The sequence below is a fragment of the Leishmania martiniquensis genome, chromosome 34, assembly GCF_017916325.1.
Source record: "Leishmania martiniquensis isolate LSCM1 chromosome 34, whole genome shotgun sequence".
Lineage (NCBI taxonomy): Eukaryota > Euglenozoa > Kinetoplastea > Trypanosomatida > Trypanosomatidae > Leishmania > Leishmania martiniquensis.
In genome coordinates, this window is record NC_090169.1 from 1496650 (window position 1) to 1516542 (window position 19893).

Consider the following 19893-nt stretch of genomic DNA (forward strand, 5'->3'; position numbering starts at 1 on the left):
GGTGGTGATGCACGCATGGTTGCAGCGCCGCATTCTGTGGGCATTTTCTTCCACTTCTCGCGTGCGTGTTGTGTTCAAGTGGCTCATTAAATCCTCACATCTTCTACGAAGAAAAAAACGAAGGGAATTACCCGCAAAAAAAAAAGTGCGGCTGCCGCTGTCTCAATCACCTTCGCGGCAGCAGCGGTGTTCACGATTGTGGGTGTGCTTGCAAGGGAAGGGGGCGGTGGAGGCGGCAGCAAGCCTGGGGTGAAGAAGGGGCAATCGCTACCAGTACACCTGCAGCGACGTGTCGCAGCTGCCCTCGCGTCGCCGTCTCTTCGGCCCCTCTGGGAGGCCGAGGACACGACTGCTTTGGCAGTTGCCCCCGTGTTTCCTCTTTCCTTGAGCTTCAGCCTTGTCCCCCTTCTCTCAAGTACGGCCGCCCACGCATTGCGACACTCACCTCTTCGACTCTGACCCGTGCCCCCCACCCCTGTCCCGCAAACACACAGACTCACACACATACACATCCGCCCTCCTCTCCAGCCCCCCGCTCCCTCTGCGCTCTCGTACGTTGACTACGATTGAGACGCCGAGGCGCAGCCAAAATATGTGTTCTGTCATTTCAGCCTGAACGGCATTTTGTTCACGAGGCAGCGGCTGCGCTACGCCAGTGTAGTGCGTCACTCCCTACTGGAAGCGCCGCCTACTCCCTCTCCCACGTTCTGACCGTCTGCATTGGAGGAGGTTGCCCTATACCAGCCTCGTTTTCTTCTCTTGCGTATCTTAGCCTGTGCCCCGCTCTATTCCTCACACTGTTCCTCCCTTCCCCCGCTCTTCTTTTACGTCTTTCCTTTCCTCCGCCTTGGCTGCTGCGCTTTGGTGGAGCTTGAGACGGTGAGGGTTGGTGAATAGAGCACACACATACACACACACACACGCACGCACTCAAAGGATGTCATCTCTCGATGAAAAAGTGCAGCAATGGTTGGCGTGGGACCGCGATCCGGCTACACGGGAGGTTATCGAGGCACTGGCAGCCAAGAAGGACACAGCGGAGCTGCACCGCCGCCTCGGGAGGCGCATGAAGTTTGACACCGCCGGCCTTCGATCTACCATGGGGGCCGGCAACGCTCACATGAATTGTCTCACGGTGTTGCAGACAGCTCAGGGGTTGGCGGCGTACGTACAGCAGCAGTTCCCCACCGCGGAGCTTTCGCGCGGAGTAGTCATCGGCTATGATGGGCGACATCACAGCCGCCGGTTTGCCGAAATTGCAGCCACTGTCATACATCAGCAGGGCATCAAGACCTACTTGTTCGGCCAATGCGTCCCCACGCCGTTTGTGCCATATGGCATTGGGGTCCTAAAAGCTGTGGCCGGTGTCATGGTGACGGCCAGCCACAACCCAAAGGAATACAATGGCTTAAAGGTGTACTGGTCTAACGGGGCCCAGATTGTGGCCCCGCTCGATGCGTCCATTGCCGCCTGTATCGACGCGAACCTCACCCCTTTGGAGTCCTCGTGGGCCCCCTTCTCGGCGGCAGATCACGTGGACCCGTACGACGTCGTCTTTGAAGACTACTTCGCGACACTGCGCTCATCCTACGCCCCGGCCGGCGACGCTTCGGCTGTGCGCTTCACCTTTACCGCCATGCATGGGGTAGGGACTCGTTTCACGACACACGGTCTTCGACACGTGTTGGGGATACCTGCGTCGCACCTCAGCGTCGTGGCGGAGCAAGCGGAGCCGAACCCGGACTTCCCTACCGTCCGCTTCCCCAATCCAGAGGAGGGCCAGGTGGTCCTTGCCTTGGCCTTCACTACCGCAAATGCCCACCGCTCCGCCGTTGTGCTGGCGAACGATCCGGATGCGGACCGCCTGGCCGTGGCGGAGTGTCTTCCAGATGGAGAGGCGTGGCATGTGTTTACAGGCAACGAGATCGGCGCACTGCTTGGGTGGTGGGCGATGGAGCGAGCACGGCGGCAGGGTATTGCTCTCGAGCGCTGTCTCCTGCTATCCACTATTGTGAGCTCGTCCATCCTAAAGACGATGGCGGCTAGGGAGGGGGCGCAGTACTCGGAGACACTAACGGGCTTTAAGCATATGGGCAACAAGGCGCTGGAGCGCAAGGCGAAGGAGAAACTGCAGACACTTTTCGCGTACGAGGAAGCGATCGGCTTCATGTGGGGTGAGCGGGTAATGGACAAAGACGGCGTCACGGCTGCGGTTGTTGTCGCTGACCTCGCCTGCTACCTCCGGAAAGAGAGACAGTGCTCGCTGATGGAGCATCTCCAGAGCCTGTACCGGCAGTACGGCTACCACTTCACGTACAACTCGTACATGGCAACGGATGACCCAGCACGAGCAGCAGCGCTACTGCAGAACATTCGCACAGCGGCGTCTGGAACATACCCCGCTCGAGTGGCCGACCGGCCAGTAACGCGCGTGGTCGACCTCGGCGCGCAGGTAGACACAGCCGCCCCTTCTGGACGGCCGATTCTCGGCAAGACGCCCATGATCAGCTTGCATGTCGATGCTGGTATGCGCATCACCATTCGAGGCAGCGGGACGGAGCCGAAGATCAAGTGGTATGCCGAGCTCGTGACGAAGAACGCAGCGGGGCAGCAGATGCTCAACGCGTTTGTGGCAAAGGCGGTGCAAGAGCTCGTGCAACCCGACAAATTCGGCCTCGTCTTCCGCAGTGAAGACGTGGAGCTGTTTAGCCACCTTTAGCGCTGCCCTCCGTCCTTCGCTTCCTCTTTACACCGGCATTTGTTTCCAGTGTCACGAAAGTGTGTGCGTGTGCTCCTCGTACAATTGTCAGGGCGGCCAGCGCATCAGTGTACCTGTCAAGTTGGTGCATATCATGGATGGGGTGGGGGGAGGAAAGGCAGTCACGACACCCTTCTGTCTGCCACCCGCTCCCTCACCCCTTTTGTGCCGCTTCTACTCCTCTGTCGTTTGCCTTTGCCGTGCTCTGCCTTCGAGGTTTATTTTGTTGAACTCGTATCGTGTCGCCAAGACGACGAACCACTGCCCCTTCTCCGCCTCCCCCCGTCTTCTTTGCCAATGGAGCTCCTTTTACTGTCATCGCTCTTCTCGTATGCTCGCCTCAGATGTGGCATCACTCACTCCATCACCACCGTGGTGCTCAGGCATTTCGTATCGTGCCCTGTCCTTCCCCCCTCCCACAGACACACGCACGCACACGCACAGGCACACATAGATACACAGGCAGGCGTGCGGTGCTGCGAGCAAAGCGAAAGAAAAGAAAAGCAAATGTGAAACACAAAGAGGAAAAGAATGGGTCTTGCGTATTCGACGTTCACTTCGTGCGTGCCCCATTTCGACAGGCGGTAGGAGGCCCCTTGCAGACTCCTCTCGTATCCCCCGTTATTCGGACGCATCTCGAGATGCCTTTTGAGGTATCGCTCGGTAGTTCGTGAAAAAAAATGAGACCGCGGTTGCGGATGCACCTGTGCAGCGCCGCTTTTCACCTTTTCCTCCGCTGCACACACTTTTGTTTCTCCACACCCTAACCCCAACTGTCATCTTCTCCAACTCACTGTGCGTCTCCACCCTTCTTTTTTTGCGGTTTACCGCTTGATGGGGCGCGACAGACGTACGTGTGGTCTGGTCGCGTCATCGCGCGCGCGGCAGCAGAGGTGCGACGCACACTCTGCAGCAACGAGGGAGCAAGCAAGCGGCAGGTACTTCTCTACTGACCATCATCATCTGCACCGGCGCCACCTGCGTCCCCACCACGTGAGCCTTGCCTGACGTGATTTGTCACCCACACCCACGCCCGCGGAGCGCACAGTTGATAGAGCCGCGTAGGAAAGCCCGCCGGCAAAAGACGCTCATATAGGCTGCGCGCTGGAAAAGAAGCGTTGAGGAGAACGAGACACGCTGCCGTACGCTCCCATACACCAGGCGGTGTGGCAGCACTTCTCGTAAAGGCTATCCAACGCGCCTTCAGCGATTGCTTTCATCGTGAGAGAGTAAACATTTGGTGCGCCGGCGCTGTGTGCTCGTTCGTCCTCCTTTCGGTTTTTCCTCCAGACGCACTGCATCCGTGCCTCGTCCTCGTCCCACCGCATTCTCTGCAGCTCCCGCCCCCCACCCCACCATATCAATTGGTGCCGCGACGGAGAGTCGGTGGCGGGTGATTGAGGGCCCCGCTGCGATATTCGTGCAATTACTGAGGTCGGCCGGTACTCTGTGTGCCGCTGGCGACTCTCTCTCTCTCTTTGTTCTTGTGCTCGTTGTTGTGTCGCGCCCGCTATGAGCAGCGTTTCGGCAGCGCCTGTGCTCTCCCCGAAGGTGGTTCCGGGGTGCAGTAACACCCACAGTAGCAGCGGATATCCCACCATCCTCTCTGAACTTGGCACCTTCGCTTACCAGTCAGCGAGCTACGGCTCGCAGCAGCTACTGGCATGCAGCTCTGCCGTCTCCAGCGCGGGCGAGGTGATCTTCATCTATGACATGAACAGCATGCTGCTGACGCAGTCACTCAGCGGACATAGGGCTGCCGTCACAGCGCTACTGTGGCGCCGGCCGCCGGCGTCTTATCTGCAGACAGGCCTCTTTCTGTGGAGTGGTGACGCGAGTGGCACCCTGATGTACTGGGACGTTGTGGAGGGGGTCGCTTTGACATCCGTGCAGACCCTGTGTCATGCACTGGTGCAGTCGATGACGCTTCTCACAGACGACCACCTACTCGTCGTCACCCAGGAGGGCGCAGGCTACGTGTTCAACTCACACCTCGTCGACAGTACTCCTTTGCCACCCGGCCGGCTATCACTGGAGGTGGCGCCGAGCACCCTGCTGGGCGGCAGCGGCAGACCATCGCTGGTCGCGTGCTCTCGACTGAACGACCAGCACTGCTGCGCCGTTGTGCTGGGCGACCGCGTGCGCATCCTCAAGACCGTCCAGCTCGAGAGCGGCGCCGCTGCCCCAGTGACGGAGGACCTCACCTACGACAGCAGTGACGGCGCCCCGACAGTGGTCGACGCCTTTTTCAGCGACGCGCAGGAGGAGCTGCTGTACGTTGCTACGCGCAGCACGGTGGGGTGCTACGACTGGAAGCTGGGGCTGATGCTGAACGAGTCGCTTTTGTGGATGCCGAATGAGGTGGAGTTTCGCCGCATCTTTCGCTCGTGCGCGAGTGACGCGGCTGGGCGCGTCGCAGCGTGTAGCCAGGAGCTCACCGCGTTCTTGGCAGGCGACGCCGCTACCCCCGCACAGTTGCCGGTCATGTACTCCTTCGGCTCCGATCAGCGGCTCGTCGCATGGCATATTACCCGGAACGACCGCTTCACCGCCGTTGCAACAGACGTGCGCGGCGTGCGCATTAACGCCAAGCTGTGCGTTAACGTGGTGCAGTCCGAGCTCCACTCGTCGCGGTTCGCGGTGCTGTTTGAGGATGGCACCATTGCTCACTGGCAGTATATTCCACGGGCTCGTCGGTGGAAGCTGCTGGACTGCTGGCTGGCACCCGTCGTGCGCCCCGTGACGTTTTGCCCCGTTGGTGCGTATCATTGCTGCGTGGCGCTGGAAAGCGGTCATCTTGTTCTGATGGACATCGCACACAGTGTGGCAGTTCGGCGGTTCAACTTGGTCTACTCCGGCGGCACGCAGATGGTGCTGCTGTGCGGGTACAAATGGAGCGACCTTGTCTGGGTAGTGTCGAACCGCGTTCAGCAGTATCGCCACCATCATCAGGTCTCACTGATCGACACCCGAACAGGGGAGGTGGTGCGAGTGCTTCGCAAGGCGTCCTCCGTGCCCGAGCAGACCCGCATGAAGGAGATTACGATGGACCCGACCACGACGTATGTTCTGCTGACGTACTGGAACGGCACATTTGAAGTTTGGACCGCGACGGACAGCCGGCTCGTGCACATCCACTCTGGCTTAGGTGTCGCCAACGTGTCATGGGCACCGCCGTCGATGCGGCGCTGCTTGAGTGGTGTGCAGGGTGCACCGCAGCTGCTCGCTGTGCTCTTCTCGGAGGGAACACTGTCGCTGTGGTCGGTTTACAAGGACCGCGTCGTGGTGAGCCGCGACGCCATTCCCCTCTTCCACCCTAATCTGGTCGAAGGGTCCGTGCGGTCTGGAGTGGTGGGTGACAGCCTGGTAACGTGGGACGGGCACGGCAACGGCGTCGTGCTGCGCGCTCAGGGGACGCGGTTGGCGGTGCGGCGGCTACGTGATGCGCCGCCGAACAGCGGGGCTGTCATGTGCCTCTGCGGGCCGCCACCGCCGTCCCGCGGGGCTTGTGCGACGGAGTTTATGAGGTTTTCTTCGCCGCTTGCGTGGACAGCGTCGGGATCCTTCGCACAAGATGAGGACGGCGACAACGCGACCAGCGCGGCCAGCCCCGGTGACCTGGGGTGCTCCTCTCCGCCGGACACAGTCTTTAGCGCGGCCCGCGCCGTGGCGGTTCTCTTCGAGAGCGGGGTGTTTGCCGTGTGGGACATCGCCACCGGCGAGCGCCGTGCGCTTTCGTCGCTCGGCATGACTTCGGACGTTCGCGCGTTGTCGCTCTACTGGGCGGGCGAGTCGCTCTGTGTCCTGGGCAGCGACGGCTGCCTCTACGTCCTCGACGCGACACTGACAGAGGTTAACAGTAGTGTGCGGTACCGTGCTCTACGGCGCCCGATGAAGAACGTGGCGTTTCTCCTTCCTGCCCACCGTACATACGTGCAGGTGGCGCTGGAGCTTGGCAGCCCGCAGTCTGGAATGTGTGAGGGAGCGCAACCCTCCCCGAACGCCTCGAGCGCAGCCCCCAGCGCGATCATGGAGGCGGTCCCCACCTCTGTACGTCCCTGCCGGGGTCCATTCGGCCAGCTCCTCACCGAGAGCATACGCACGCTGCCGGATGAGCTGGAGCTCTATCGCTCCACGATGGTGCCACGCGATGTGCTGCTGCGGCTGCGCCTCTGCGGCTGTCCCGCGGCGACAGCGGCGCCGGCCACCCCTCTCGCTTGGCTGAGGCGCGCTGCTGTTGTTGCCGACTTTTTTGGCCAGCCAGCAAAAAAGCGATTCATACATCTCGCAGAGGATATGCTGCGCTGCTGGTCGCCGTTGGCCGTCCCACGGCGCGAAGTGCAGGGCTGCACCTCTGCGGCATCTTCGTCCGTTGACGCCTCATCGTCGGCTGAAGCGGAGGGCAAGCCTACAGCTTTACCTGCCGGCGAGTCGCTCGGCGACATCTCCTTTGGTGTGCCGCAGACTTACGCCTGTGCCGACGCGTACTCAGAAGCGCTGGCGCCCCCAAACGTTGTGCGCCGCAATCGCATCCTGCTCAATGAACAACGCACCGCCGCACTGCTCGCCAACAGGTGCAACGGCAGCGCGGCCGACGACCATGTGACGCGACTCGCACTTGCCCGTGACTGGCTTCGACTTGAGCACCGCCAGCGCGTCATTGAAGTCTTACTCGATGCGCCGCCACAATCCACGAACTACAACGAGGTGGCCACACTAAGCATGGCAGTGGCGGCCTCGACCGCCGTCAAGTCGTCCTCGGTAGACTCCGCAACCTCGGCTCTCTTTGCGGCCTCTGCGAAGCGTGCTGCGGCCGTGTTGCTTGCGCAGGGCGACGTGGAGGCGGCCGTGGAGAAGCTTGTGCTGGCTGGGGAGTACCGCGCCGCCTGTGTTCTGCTTCAGTCTAAAGGCCGCTGGCGCGATGCCATACTCCTCGTCAAGGCGGCTCCTCAAACGCAGCGGCCATTGCTGGCGGAGATGCTGCAGCGCTGGTCTGAGCTGTCCATGCAGCGCGGCTACCGCTTGCTCAGCGCCGCTCTTCTACTAGCTGGGGGCGACGCAGTCGCTGATGCCACACAGCCTCCTCCTCTTGCAGCTCTGTCCCTGCTGACGGAGTCTGCCCATTTCACAGATGTTGCTGGGGTTCTCGCGCTTGTGCTGGCTCAGTACCACGAGGCTATCTTCGCCTGGCCCAGGGCGACAGCAGAGACGCAACTGTCCATCTCACCTGCCCAGCCTTTAGGCTCTTTTCCACCGCCGCACGCGAGTGCCAGCTCCATGATTGACGTTGTGCTGCACGCCTTGGGTGAGTACAGCGGCCTCCTGCACACAGTTGGGAACACGTCGGCAGAAGAGGTGGTACTGCGGCAGGCAGCTGCACTGAAAGCGTCAATGCGGCTGGCGCCTAGCGTCGACGTGGATGAGGGGGAGAAGTGATGGAGAGCCGTGGCACACTGGAAGGCATGCTGCCGGTGTTGATGAGGGAGGACGAAGCAGGACGACTCCTCCTCTCACTCGCTGGACAGTGGCTTCGCGTCTCGAAAAGACGGAGGTGAAGGATGCTGTGCTACGCAGCTGCACTTGGCGCTGCCTTCACCGTCTCTTCGCTGCTTCTCTGCAGCGGCTTTTTTCGTGTTTGCTGCGCGCCGGCGGCTCCGGGAAGGCACGGTGGAAGGAGCGGGAGGTGTGGGAATCCAACACCGCTCTCGTACGGGCGAGAGGGGTCGCCGGCGGATGGACGCGTTTGGGGCCAAGAGGAAGAGGGCCCTCTTCAACGCCGTATTAAAGTGTGTGTGTGTGTGGGGGGGAAGGGAAGGGGCTATGTAGCCTTCAACGCGCACCTCACAGGGCGCCTCCGCACCCTCTTGTTGGGTGCAGCGACCAACGGAAGGGGCAGAGGAAAGGAAACAGCGAGACGCAAAAATACGTTCCCAACCATTCCCGTGGGCCATTCAGGGGAAGGAGGGACGCGGCTGCATACAGCGCACAAACGCTGCCTGGTGCGAGCCTTGACGTGGGCACGGCTTCGCTGCGCAGCTGTGCAGCTTACTGCCACTCCTCTCCCCTCTAGTCTCTCTGATTCCTTTGTTTCTCCTTGTCCAAGAGCCTTTCCTCGCGCCACATTCGCTGCACATAGGCGAAGCCAGAGGCTGTCTGCGGCCAGTCCACATCCTCACGCCCACGCGCATAAACGCGCACACACATACGCGTCTTCTCTTTGCGGGAAGGGGGAGAGAAAGGGGGGGAATAGCCGACTTCTCGTTTTATCGGCGCAGCGCATTCTGTTCATGAGGGAGGGGGAGGGCGCGTCAGTGTCGTGGACGAAGAGCCGCGGGCCGTCACTTGGCACTTCCGACTTTCTCTGTTGGCTCACCGGGCCCACGAGACGTGAGGGCTGCTGACGCTGATCTCTCCATTGTCCTTCGCCTGTTGCCATTGCCGCGCACTGCGTCGCCTTCCGTTGGGCAGGGATGCGGGCGAGACGCTCTTCGAAGTTGGCCGAGTACCTTTCCACATACGCCATCCTCGAGCACGTTGGCATCCACCCGACGACTCTGATCGAGAAACGCGATGCCGCGGTTGGCGTGGGCGTTTACGTGCGCGATGCCTGCGACGCCGGAACCACCCTCCTCGCCGTACCGTCAAAGCGGTTCTGCACGAATTCCGTCTTGTCACGAGTGGGACTCAAGACCTCCTTCTGCAGTCCGTGGCTTGCAGCCAGTGAAGGACCATCGACAACCTCTACCGGGCCCGCATGCGACGTGCTGAACGGCATTATCACTTTTCTCACAGGAAGTGTGCAGTGGCCAGAGCTGGCGTGGAGGCTCGCACTCGAGCAGCACCGCAGCGTGTCGCCTCTGTGGGGTTGGCTCCAAAGCTTGCCGTCCATGGAGGAGCTGGCGGACCGTAAGGAGACGGCAGAGCGCCAGTGCCGCGTCCACCACACGATGCTGCTGCCTTACTATCTCAAAGGGCGCCAGCGCATCCGCGAAGAGGTGCAGGCTGCCTACTCACAGCTGCGCGCCGGGAATATTCTACCCTGCTTCGACCGCTTTGCGTGGGCAGTGGACGTGGTGCTGTCTCGGGGGCTGCTGCTGCCGACGGCATGGCCTGCCATTTCAGGTGTCTCCACCACTAGCCCAAAGGATAGTGAGCAAGAGGAGGACGAAAATAGCTTGCTGTCTCGCTCATCGCTCGAATGCGGTGTGGTGCCTTTTCTCGACCTCGTTAATGCCCCCGATAACGTCGGACGCGAGGCCAACGCCGACATTGAAATCGCCGCATCGCTCGAGGCCCTTCCGCAGTTTCTCAAAGACGACTTGGCGGGCGGCGCTACCGCTCGTGGGCGCGGCGTCGGCGATGGATTGGCAGAGGTCAGGCGCTTACTCGAGGCGCACTACTACCTCTGCCTTACCCTAAGGAAGCCGCTGCGCGCCTCGGAAGAAGTCATTTTGGACTGGCAGGTGCCCGTGGTGTCGACCGGCGTACTAACGGCTGCGGATGAGGCTGTTGTGAGCCGTAGCCTCAAGTACATGTTTTAGCGTCAGGGGTGTCGCTTCCGCAGTTTCAGCGTCGATGGGCACGAAGCGACGGATTGGCGTCTTTTCCCAGTGCGCTTCTCCTGCCCCAATCTCCTTTTTTTCCCACCGTTTACAGTCGGACGCCCTCGCCACGGTCGGTGGATAGACGAAGCCACAAAGGCCAACGCTACTCAGAGGATTCGTAGAAAGGAGCTCTATTCGAGATGAACGCGCTGCTGGAGGTCTTTGGCGCGAGTGAAGCGCAAGCAGACGAGGTTCTTCGCCATCCGCACAACGCCCGCGGACGGGAAGGGCGATGTGTCGCTAATGTATCGATGCAGATCTCTCAGGCACACCGGCCGTCACTCCCTCCCATGCTCATGCAAGATGCCTTATAGATGCCCTCCCTCATGGCCCTACTCTGCCCCCTCCCTTCATTGCGTGCCACCATGCCTTTCTCTCCCTCCGTGTGCATCTTTCCCAACTCTCAACCGCCGCGGCACTCGTGTACTCGCGGGAATTCAGCTGTATCGGCCGGTTATGCAGGGGGGTGTTACGCAGCAGCTGTTGTCGCCGTCGCTTTCGTCAGCCTTCTTATGCTGTCGGTGCGGAGACCACCGCTACACGTTGCGGGCACCCTTTTTTTTCGGATTAGCTTTTTTCCTCGTGTGTCGCGCGTATGCGCGCACGTGCGCGAGGAACACATACCAACCCCTCTTAGCCCTGGCTTCATTAGCCCCATTATACAGACGAGGCCAGCGCGCGCGGCGATCACATGTCTTTTACGTACCAGCGCATGAAAATGCGGGCGACAGCCGTCGCGGTAGATCACATGCGCAGTTTTTGCGACGGCTGTAACCTTGTCCTTGGCGCTTTCACACATCCCTTCAAGCGTGTACTCGGACGTGTGAAGGCAGAGGCACCGTGGGTGAACACTCTCGTCGCCTCCACTTTGGTCACGATTCTCCCTCTCATGTTTTATCCATGCATCAAGGAGTACGTGCTTCATGACGAGCGCTCAGCGGCCGAAGCGGAGCGCGTGCGGCTTTGCCTGCAAAAAGGCCTTGACCCGTACCCGTACATGCGCCACAAGGACTTTGTGTACGGCAACGCAGCTCCCATCCTCGCGAGCAAGGAGCAGATCCCAACGCGGGTCGGCTGGGAGTTTAGCGCGCTCGATGCTTACTGCAAGAGGAAAGAGGAGCTGCGGCAGGAGGTCGGCGGCAGCCTTGACGACACGGTGGAGAAGCTGATGGCGCTGAAGAGGAAACAGCGGAGCATGTACGACAGCATGAGCGGCAAACCTGGCACCGAACCGCGCGATCTCATCTTCCACGGTCGAAACGACGTGAACCAACTGAGGTCATAGGCAAAGGCCAAAGGGAAGAGAGAGAGATCAGCAACGCACCACGGTGAGTACCACCACTCCTCGAGCATTGTTGCTGCGGCGTGAAGCCCAAGGGCTGTAGGCGCGCGCAGAGGAGATCAAGGTGCTAGTTAGCATCGGTTGCCATGAAAATGTGCTTTCATGCCGCTTCTTCTGTATGCATTGGGCTTCGTGTTCGTTGAAGTCGGCTCTCGACGGGTATTATCCATGCCGGGGGCCCGCCTTGCTGTAAAATGGGGGAGGGGGAGAGAGGGAAGAGACGTCGACGACAAGGGCCGGCTTCTTTGTTCACGGCGTGGTGCCACTCGCTGTGGCGAATGCTTCTGGGCTCGTCCGCGTAGCACCTAGGCCAACATACTCGACGCCGCACTCAGCAACGGAAGGAGAGGGGGACTGAGAGAGGCAGGACAAAGCGGAGGCGGTACCCTTTCAATGACAGAGGAGAGCAGGTCAGGCTCTCTGCCCTCTTCCCTCTGCCGGTTCGCGCGAGAGGACTCGGAGGCAGATTGTGCAGGGGCCATCTTTGCGCTTATTTCGTACCGAGAAGGATTGTGGGGCGCTTTTCACCAACAGCACCTCGGAAATTCCCCCTCTCTGTCAAGTGCGTGAACGAGCAGAAGCGGGAGACGACAAGGAGGTGGCAGAGACCAGAGCGAAGGCATTGTGCGAACATCCCCCCTTCCCCCCCAACCGCATGCTCCTATGGTGTGAAGTGCACGGCTGCGACGCTTTCCCTTCCATCGATGACATCTGCTTGGCGGTTTCCCTCTTCTCTGAACCCTCACTGAGGCTCCTGTGCCTCTGGTCTCCTGCCATCTTTGCATAACCCCCGCTTTTCGTTCCTTTTAAATTTCGTTTGTATTCACTCTGCCTCCACGAATCCCTAACTCCTGCCCACCGTCTTGAACACCCACCGCCCAGCGGTACGCCCCCCCTCCCCCTTCCTCTTACTCCCACACTCATACAGATACACACACAGAGGATACAGCGTGCAGGTGGTCCTTCTGAGGGCTCCTTGGAAGGTGTGTGCGATGTTCCGGTTGTTTCGGGCACGCCTGGCGCCCACAACCACCGATGCGGCGGCAAAGCTGCCTGCCGGCAACCCTGTGAATAAGACATGGTTTCGCCACAATCTCATTATCCGGCGGAAGGGCTCGTACCGCTCTCGATGGGGTAACGGCACGGAAGGGTACGGAGCTGGCGTTCCTCTTAGCGATCAGGTGAAGCTGCACTGTGTGGACAACACCAACTGCAAGCACGTGCGCCTCATCGCGAAGGCAACAGGCGAGCGTTTCGCACACTGTCGCGTCTTTCCTGCCGTGGCACACCGTGTCTCAGTGCAGCGCTTCAAGGGACGCAGCGGAGGTGGTGAGGTCTCGCGTCATCGCGTCAAGCCTGGGAACATTTACTGGGTCTGCCTCTTCACGCGTCGTCAAACAAACACCCGCATGAGCGGCTTGCAAACGAACTTTGATCGCAACACGTGTATCATCATGAACGATCAGCGTGTTCCGTTAGGGACGCGGGTGATGTACTGCGCCGGGCGTCACGTCAACCACAAATATCACCTGAAGGCTGTCGTACTCGCGAACTTTTTTGTTTGAGTTCACGCTGCTCTTTTCCTCCCACAGGTAAGAAGCGGTCCACGCCCACGCAGACGATCGCTTTTCCGTGCGTTACGCCGCTTCTCGTATGCCGGCTCTTGACTTGTCTGGCGCTGCATGCCATGAGGTGTTTGGTCCTTGATGTTGTTCGGTACGCCTCTCACGTCTCGCGACGATGCCGTAAGCGGAGTGCCCATTCCAAATCGGCAAGCAAAAAAAACTGAAGAGAATGCGCAGTCCTTTGCTGAGGCGAAAGGGCGGTACTTTTCCTTGCGCACCGCCGTATATGTGTGTGCGCCTGTGTGTGTTCATCATCATGGGGTTTCGCCCCTGCCTGGCGCGCCGCGCCGCACAGCAACAGCTGCCATGTCTGGCGGATGAGAGGTTTAGCTCTTTGGTGGCCTCAACGTCGCGTCCGCGCCTTGCGTGGCGACAATAGCCTTCCCCCCTTCTTGACGCTTACCAATCATGAAGCGCTCATGGCACCGCCTTCGCCTTCTCTTCTTACTCCTTCCGTTTGCTTCCGCATGTGACCGCTGCCCTCCCTCTTGGCACTGGAGGGTGTAGAGAGAACCGACGAAGATATTCCGCATCGACCTGAATCGACAACCAGGACAACTGTGACGGGTAGAGTCATCGCACTGGCAGCCGCCTCTGTGTGTTTGCCAAGCACCCCTCCCAGGCTTTCACCCTTCTTTCTGGTGCTGCCCTTTCCGCTTATCCACTGCCGGGGGGGAAGAGAACGCAGCTTCAGTGCGTCTTGTGGAACCCGTGCCATCGACGCCAATCTCTCCCTGAGCCCTTCCTTCACGACTCTGTCATACGGTTCTGTGGCAGGAGAAGCGGGATGCCCGCTATCGTGACGGAGATCCCTTCGTCGGACGACGACGACAACAGCCACCAGTCACCTCTCTCGCCCACTCATCACACTCAACTCGACGAGGACAGCGAGGCGAAAGGAGCATTCCAAACAGCACCGTCCAACGCGGAGGGCGAAGAGGAGCGCTGCGCCGGGCAGCATGCTTCGGAACACAGTGCTGCGGAGCGCGTTGTAGACGCGGAGGAGTGCGCTCGGCTCAAGGCAGCGGGAAACGAGCTCTTTAAGGGCGGCGACATCTCTGAGGCGCTGACGCTGTATCGACAGGCGTTGTGGTGCGCCCCTCTCAAGCCTGTGCCGCCGCGTCCTGCCGCTACGCACATCCCCAGCGCTTCGCCGCAGCCGTCCGATAGCAGCGCTCCCGCAGCCGACAAGGACACGACAATAGGTTGCGTTGATGCCGACGCGGGGCAGCAGCCGGAGGACACGACAGATTATACCCTCACGGCGCAGGTGTACTGCAACGCTGGCTTTTGCCTGATGAAGCTGGACGTGAAGGAGGAGGCGGTGCACATGTTGTCGGAGGCTATCCGACACGATAACTCCTACGTGAAGGCGTACGTCCGCCGCGCAGACTGTTACTACAGCATGCAGAAGTGGTCCAGCGCTTATGGCGACTACGAAAGCTACGAAAAGCTGGGTGGGGTGCTCGACGCACAAGGCCGCGCCCGCAAGTCGGATGCCAAAGCGAAGGTGGATGAAGAGATGCAGAAAATGTTGGGTGAGCTGAAGAACCTCGGGAACAAAATTCTCGGCAACTTTGGCTTGTCGACGGACAACTTCAAATTCGACAAGGACCCCAACACCGGCGGCTACTCGATGCGCTTTGAGCGGTAGGGTGTCTGACGTGAAGGTGGCAAGAAAGGGACTCAAGTGCCTCACCGGTAGACGTGCGCATGTTTGTATATGTGTGTGTGTGGGGGGGGAGGGGATGCATCCCTTTCGGCACTCCGGCGTGTTGGCATCTCTGTGCGTACGGGCCTACGCAAAACTCTATTCCATGCGTAAACATGTCTGTCTATGTGTGTGTGTCGTGGTGACCTTTTTTATTATTGATATTATATTATATATATATATATTTCTCTTCTGACACACCGCTTCGCTGCACCCCCCTTTTCTGGGGCCCTCTGTAAGGGGACTGGCGGCGGCGATGTTCGCGCAGGGCGCCGAGCAATGAACGCCACAAACGTTACAAAAGCGAAGGGCGGAAGGAAAGGACGTCCTTTACAAACTGTATGATGGGGCGACGCAAGCCATGCAGGGCAGGGCCGTTCTGTGGCCCTTCCATGGACTCATAAAGCAACGACCCGTCGCGGTGTGCGGCCTTGGGTTTCTGCTCGTTTTTCATGCGGACGGGTACACCCAAAGCGCATGTATACGTGCGCAAAGACGCTCCCATCGGTCCGTTGGCATGCTGTCCATTTCCTTCTCTCTTGGCGACTCGCTCGCTGCCCTTTATCTTACCGCAAAGACGAGGGTGTACGCTGGCGACACGCGCACGCCACGTCGAAGCACGAGGCAACCAGTGGCCGGCCGTAAAAGTACAAGCGGCTACGACACAAGAAAGGACCGAGGCTGACATGTGCCTTGAGTCGAGTGGTGCTCTCCCTCTTCCGTGAACACACCCGACGCCAAAGGCGGGCTGTTTGCGCGGGGGCTCATGACTCTTGCACCACAAGTGGCTCAGCGGCAGGAAGCCTTGAAGCAGCTCGAGCGGCTTCCGTATGATGTGCTCAGTCGTATGCTGCGCGATTTGCAAGCGGAGCTGGAACAGGAGCGGCATGCGTTTTTTGAGGAGCAGAAAGAGCTTGAGCGCGTGCAGCGACGCCTAGCGAAGCTCACTAGAGACTTGGAAACCGCGCAGCGGCAGCGAGAGAAAGAGTTTCAACAGGCGAGCAGAGGTGCCGACGCTGCGGCGCGCACGTCCAGGCTGCTGCGGGCAGCTAGGCGTCGAGGGCAAGAGTACGAGGAGGCGATTGCTCGAACTTTGAGCGAGATCCAGCAACTTCGCCAGTACAGCTGTGAGGGGACCAGTTCACCAACGTCCGTGTCTGTTGATTCGGCCAATATGGATGTGTCGTCTCTCCACTCCTCTGCACAGCCTCCCGCAAACGGGTCTGTCGGAGAGCGAGGGCCGCCGACATCGGCTCGGAAGTCGAGCCGAGCGGCTGCGGCTGCGAGAGCAGCGAACGAGGAGCAGCAGCACTCGGTGCTCTTGCACGCGCTGAGACGTCGCGTATCAGACGTGGAGCGAGAGAATCGAATGCTGAGGAGCAACATCGACATCTTAAACTGCGGCAATGCTTCCTCAGTGACGCTTTATCACGAGCTTGAGTTTCTTGATCCTTCACGGGGCATGTGACAGAGGAGTGGCGGGCGGCAGGAGGCAACTGCCTTGGCTCCCGCTGTGTTTGTGCACCTGTGCGCTTGTCTTGGCGGACGCGCACTTTCGCTTTTCCATGCCGCTAACGCTGCTTATGGAGTAACCTCTTCGTTTTCTCTCGTGCGAGGAAGTGGTGGGGGGAGGGGAGACACGGTGTGGAGAACGGGCGAGGAATGCTCAGCGGGTGGCCACCTTCACCCCCCCTTCCCCCTCTCCTCTGGCAGCGCTTTAGTGTTTAGTTTGCAGAAAACGAGAGAGAGAGAGAGGGAGGGACAGGGACGACATCCAAAGAAAAGGGAAAGGGAGCGTCGCACGCTTCACGACTGTGGCACTTGTCGTTTCATGCCGCTCACGCTTTTCACTGGCGTTATCCATTGCATGTGTGTCGTCCTGCGGGAGATGGACTCACATGCCGCGTGTGTGAGGTTGCCGGTGTGCACTCGTCTCTGTTTTCGATTTGGGGCGCATTGATGCCGAAACGTCCACTTACCCCTTCTCCTCCTCGTCTCCTCCTCTCCTCTCGTCTCTGATAAACTTTCCACTTTGCCGTCGCAATCACGCTAGCATGCAGGCTCACGCGTACAGATCCGTGTAAGGGGGAGGGGCTCGTGTTACATTCTGGACACCATTGGCGAAGCGAAGGCTTATGCGCATTGTACCGCCCCAGTCACCGTCACCACCGCCACGCACACACCGGGTCGATTTAGAGTGACAGCACTCACTTGTCAACCCCACGGAAAGAGGAGCAGACCTCCTCTTTCGCTCGCGACACGGTGACAGTACCTCATGTCGCAGCTTGGCGCGACAACGCGCGGAGGGTCGTTGGGCGTTCCAGAGCTCTTCGTGCGATATCTCAAGGCGCGCACTCCGGCGGGCCGGCTGGACATCGTTCGTCTCAATCCTTTGCTCTTCACAGATGATATCGTAGCGGCTCTGATGGATGCACATGTGCAGATTCAGGAGACGCTAGGGGAGGTCAAGGAAGCCTGCCGAGTGATCGATGCTGTCTCTGGCAGCCTTGAGTTCACGGGGGCGCACATCAACCTTCAGCCAACCGAGTCCAAGGCGCTTCTAGATGAAGACACAATCCTGCAGAACTTTGCCACCACTTTGGCCAGTCTCTTGACGGCAAGGGAAAACGCTCGGCCAGCGGTGCGGTCCACAACCCCTTCTCTCTCGACCGCCGATCACGCCTTGAGCAGGACAGTAGCGCCGCAGCCAAACGCAGCAGGGGCGTGGTTCACGCAGCTGACCATCGTTTTCTCTGTCCTTGCATTCCTCTCGGTGGAAGAAATCTTCATGGAGGCGGAGAATGTATGCCGATCGTGGCAGACGTGGCTGTTTCTACCAGAGGTGTCCCGCTTCTTCTGGGTTGGCTGCGTGAAGCGTGAGTTTCCACACCGGCTGCAGGGGCTGCTTCAGGCCGCCGGCGACGATCTCTACGACAGTGACTGGCGGTCGCTTGCCATGCTGTGCGTGACGGAGGCGGACAGCGCGGAGGAAACAGAAAGAGGCACGCCGAGGGCTGGGAAGGAAAGGAGGTGATGGGTCAGGCGGTACCCATTTCAGCACTGCAGCGGTTGCCCGCCATCACCGGCGATGAGGCTTGCTTGTCACTCGTCCCATATCGCACCCCCGTCTATACAACCGTACAGTGCGCCCACGCAAGAGGAGCTTTCCTGCTTCTTTCACCCTTCCCCCTGCCCCACTCAACGCATGCAGAAGATTCACCTCGGCCTTGCGATGCGAGCCGCGCCACCAAAGAAAAAGAGCAACGCCCAGCCGGACCGGGCAGTCGCCTTCAAAGAAAAGCAAACTTAACGCCAAAAAAAACGAAAGGCACTTGACGTTGTTCCACCAGCACGCTTCTCTGTTGTCAGCCATGTAGCAGTCCAGGGCGGCATCCAATTTGCCGAAGGCGCGAGGCTTCCCGATCTCTCCCCCTCTCTCGGCACCCTACGTTTCTTCTCCCTTGCCTCGCAGTCATCCTCGCTGTTCCTCTCTTTCCGCGTCTTTTTCGGCTTCTGCTCTTTCATCGCCTTCGCCTGCTTTGCGTTCTATTCTCTTGTGTGCCTGTGCGTGGGCGGGGGTGGGTGGTGGGGATGCACCTCCTGCAGGCACACCCACTCATACGCACACATACACACAAGCCAGCCGCCGTGGGTGCAGAAACGGTAGGCCGACACTTTTTTTGTCGCCCTCCGTAGCCCCTCTCCTCTCTCCTCTCTCTTCCTCCACCTCCGCGCAGCGCGGTTGGGCGTCCAGCCGCTGCGATGAACAAAAGGTCTCCAGAAGGCAGCGATAAGAGGGTCGAATCACTGCCTGTGTGAGCGGGTGCCCCTGTGTTGCGCTTCCATTTGCTCAGACGGTGGTGCCGTTTCACGTTGCCTTTCCATGCTCGGCGCATCCTTTCCGGTGCCCTCGAAGACCACAGCCCCCTTCCTCCTGCTCCCTTCCCCCACGTTACACTCACGCCCCCCCACCTCCTCTCCTCATTCCTCTCTCGCTGCTTGATGGCTTCGTTTTGTTTGCCTTTCACCTCAAGGCAGCGCTTCTCGTAGAAGCTGTCGCACAATGCTCTCTGAGTTCTTTAGCCAGCTGGTGGCGGAGTTCGTTGGAACGTTTTTGTTTGTGCTCACCATCACCCTGGCCTCCGTCGGGGTTGGCGCGCTTGCACCGATCCCGATTGGTTTCATGCTGGCGGCCATGTGCTTCACGTTTGGGTACATCAGTGGTGCCCACTTCAACCCCGCCATCTCCTTCGCAGCCTTTATCAATCGCAAAATGACGCTGCGTCGGACGGTGTTGTACATCTTGATGCAGCTCATCGGCTCCTTCTGCGCTTCACTCTACGCGTCTGCCATTATCGGCCTGAACATCCCGGCACCGACTCCGAACAGCGACTTAGTAAGCACGTGGCAGGCGCTCCTGTGCGAGCTTGTGTACACGTTTGCACTCACCTCGGTGGTTTTGCACGTTTGCTTCTCTCGCCAGCGCTCCAACGACTTTTACGGCTTCGCCATTGGCATGACACTCATGGCGGCCGGGTTCTCGGTCGGCGGTTTCACCGGTGGCGCCTTCAACCCAGCCGTCGCGACGGGGACGCAGCTGGTGCTGTGCGTGTATAAGAACTGCGACCCGCTCTTATACGCCTGGGTTTACTGGATCGCCCCGATCGGCGGAGCCTTCATCGCCAGTGTCATCTATCAGCTGCTGGACACCCACGAGCGCGCGCCGATGATCGCAGGCAAGCAAGCTGTGTATTGAGACGCCAACATGGTGCAGCTGAGTTGCGATACGCTCCCTTGGACATGACGTCGGCGACACAGCTGCACGTTCGGTGGTGCCATATCACACGGCCCCA

General features: G+C 59.9%; 9 protein-coding genes across 9 annotated transcripts; all 9 read left to right on the top strand.

The window, feature by feature from the left end:
- Positions 1-937: 937 nt before the first annotated feature.
- Positions 938-2719, top strand: LSCM1_02406 (uncharacterized protein; the record flags this gene model as incomplete). The annotated part of the gene is made up of 1 exon (XM_067319989.1): positions 938-2719. The coding sequence occupies one exon, from the start codon at positions 938-940 to the stop codon at positions 2717-2719; it is 1782 nt and encodes a 593-aa protein (XP_067175364.1).
- A 1551-nt stretch (positions 2720-4270) lies between these two features.
- Positions 4271-8194, top strand: LSCM1_02407 (uncharacterized protein; the record flags this gene model as incomplete). The annotated part of the gene is made up of 1 exon (XM_067319990.1): positions 4271-8194. One exon carries the CDS (start codon positions 4271-4273, stop codon positions 8192-8194), a length of 3924 nt encoding a protein of 1307 aa, XP_067175365.1.
- A 1034-nt stretch (positions 8195-9228) lies between these two features.
- On the top strand, positions 9229-10299 carry LSCM1_02408 (uncharacterized protein; the record flags this gene model as incomplete). Its single annotated transcript, XM_067319991.1, has 1 exon — positions 9229-10299. One exon carries the CDS (start codon positions 9229-9231, stop codon positions 10297-10299), a length of 1071 nt encoding a protein of 356 aa, XP_067175366.1.
- Positions 10300-11053: 754 nt separating this feature from the next.
- LSCM1_02409 (uncharacterized protein) lies at positions 11054-11647 on the top strand (the record flags this gene model as incomplete). Its single annotated transcript, XM_067319992.1, has 1 exon — positions 11054-11647. The coding sequence occupies one exon, from the start codon at positions 11054-11056 to the stop codon at positions 11645-11647; it is 594 nt and encodes a 197-aa protein (XP_067175367.1).
- Positions 11648-12696: 1049 nt separating this feature from the next.
- Positions 12697-13269, top strand: LSCM1_02410 (uncharacterized protein; the record flags this gene model as incomplete). Its single annotated transcript, XM_067319993.1, has 1 exon — positions 12697-13269. One exon carries the CDS (start codon positions 12697-12699, stop codon positions 13267-13269), a length of 573 nt encoding a protein of 190 aa, XP_067175368.1.
- An 847-nt stretch (positions 13270-14116) lies between these two features.
- LSCM1_02411 (uncharacterized protein) lies at positions 14117-14983 on the top strand (the record flags this gene model as incomplete). Its single annotated transcript, XM_067319994.1, has 1 exon — positions 14117-14983. The coding sequence occupies one exon, from the start codon at positions 14117-14119 to the stop codon at positions 14981-14983; it is 867 nt and encodes a 288-aa protein (XP_067175369.1).
- Positions 14984-15806: 823 nt separating this feature from the next.
- On the top strand, positions 15807-16508 carry LSCM1_02412 (uncharacterized protein; the record flags this gene model as incomplete). The annotated part of the gene is made up of 1 exon (XM_067319995.1): positions 15807-16508. One exon carries the CDS (start codon positions 15807-15809, stop codon positions 16506-16508), a length of 702 nt encoding a protein of 233 aa, XP_067175370.1.
- Positions 16509-17315: 807 nt separating this feature from the next.
- LSCM1_02413 (uncharacterized protein) lies at positions 17316-18074 on the top strand (the record flags this gene model as incomplete). The annotated part of the gene is made up of 1 exon (XM_067319996.1): positions 17316-18074. The coding sequence occupies one exon, from the start codon at positions 17316-17318 to the stop codon at positions 18072-18074; it is 759 nt and encodes a 252-aa protein (XP_067175371.1).
- Positions 18075-19103: 1029 nt separating this feature from the next.
- Positions 19104-19796, top strand: LSCM1_02414 (uncharacterized protein; the record flags this gene model as incomplete). Its single annotated transcript, XM_067319997.1, has 1 exon — positions 19104-19796. The coding sequence occupies one exon, from the start codon at positions 19104-19106 to the stop codon at positions 19794-19796; it is 693 nt and encodes a 230-aa protein (XP_067175372.1).
- Between the last annotated feature and the right edge of the window lie 97 nt (positions 19797-19893).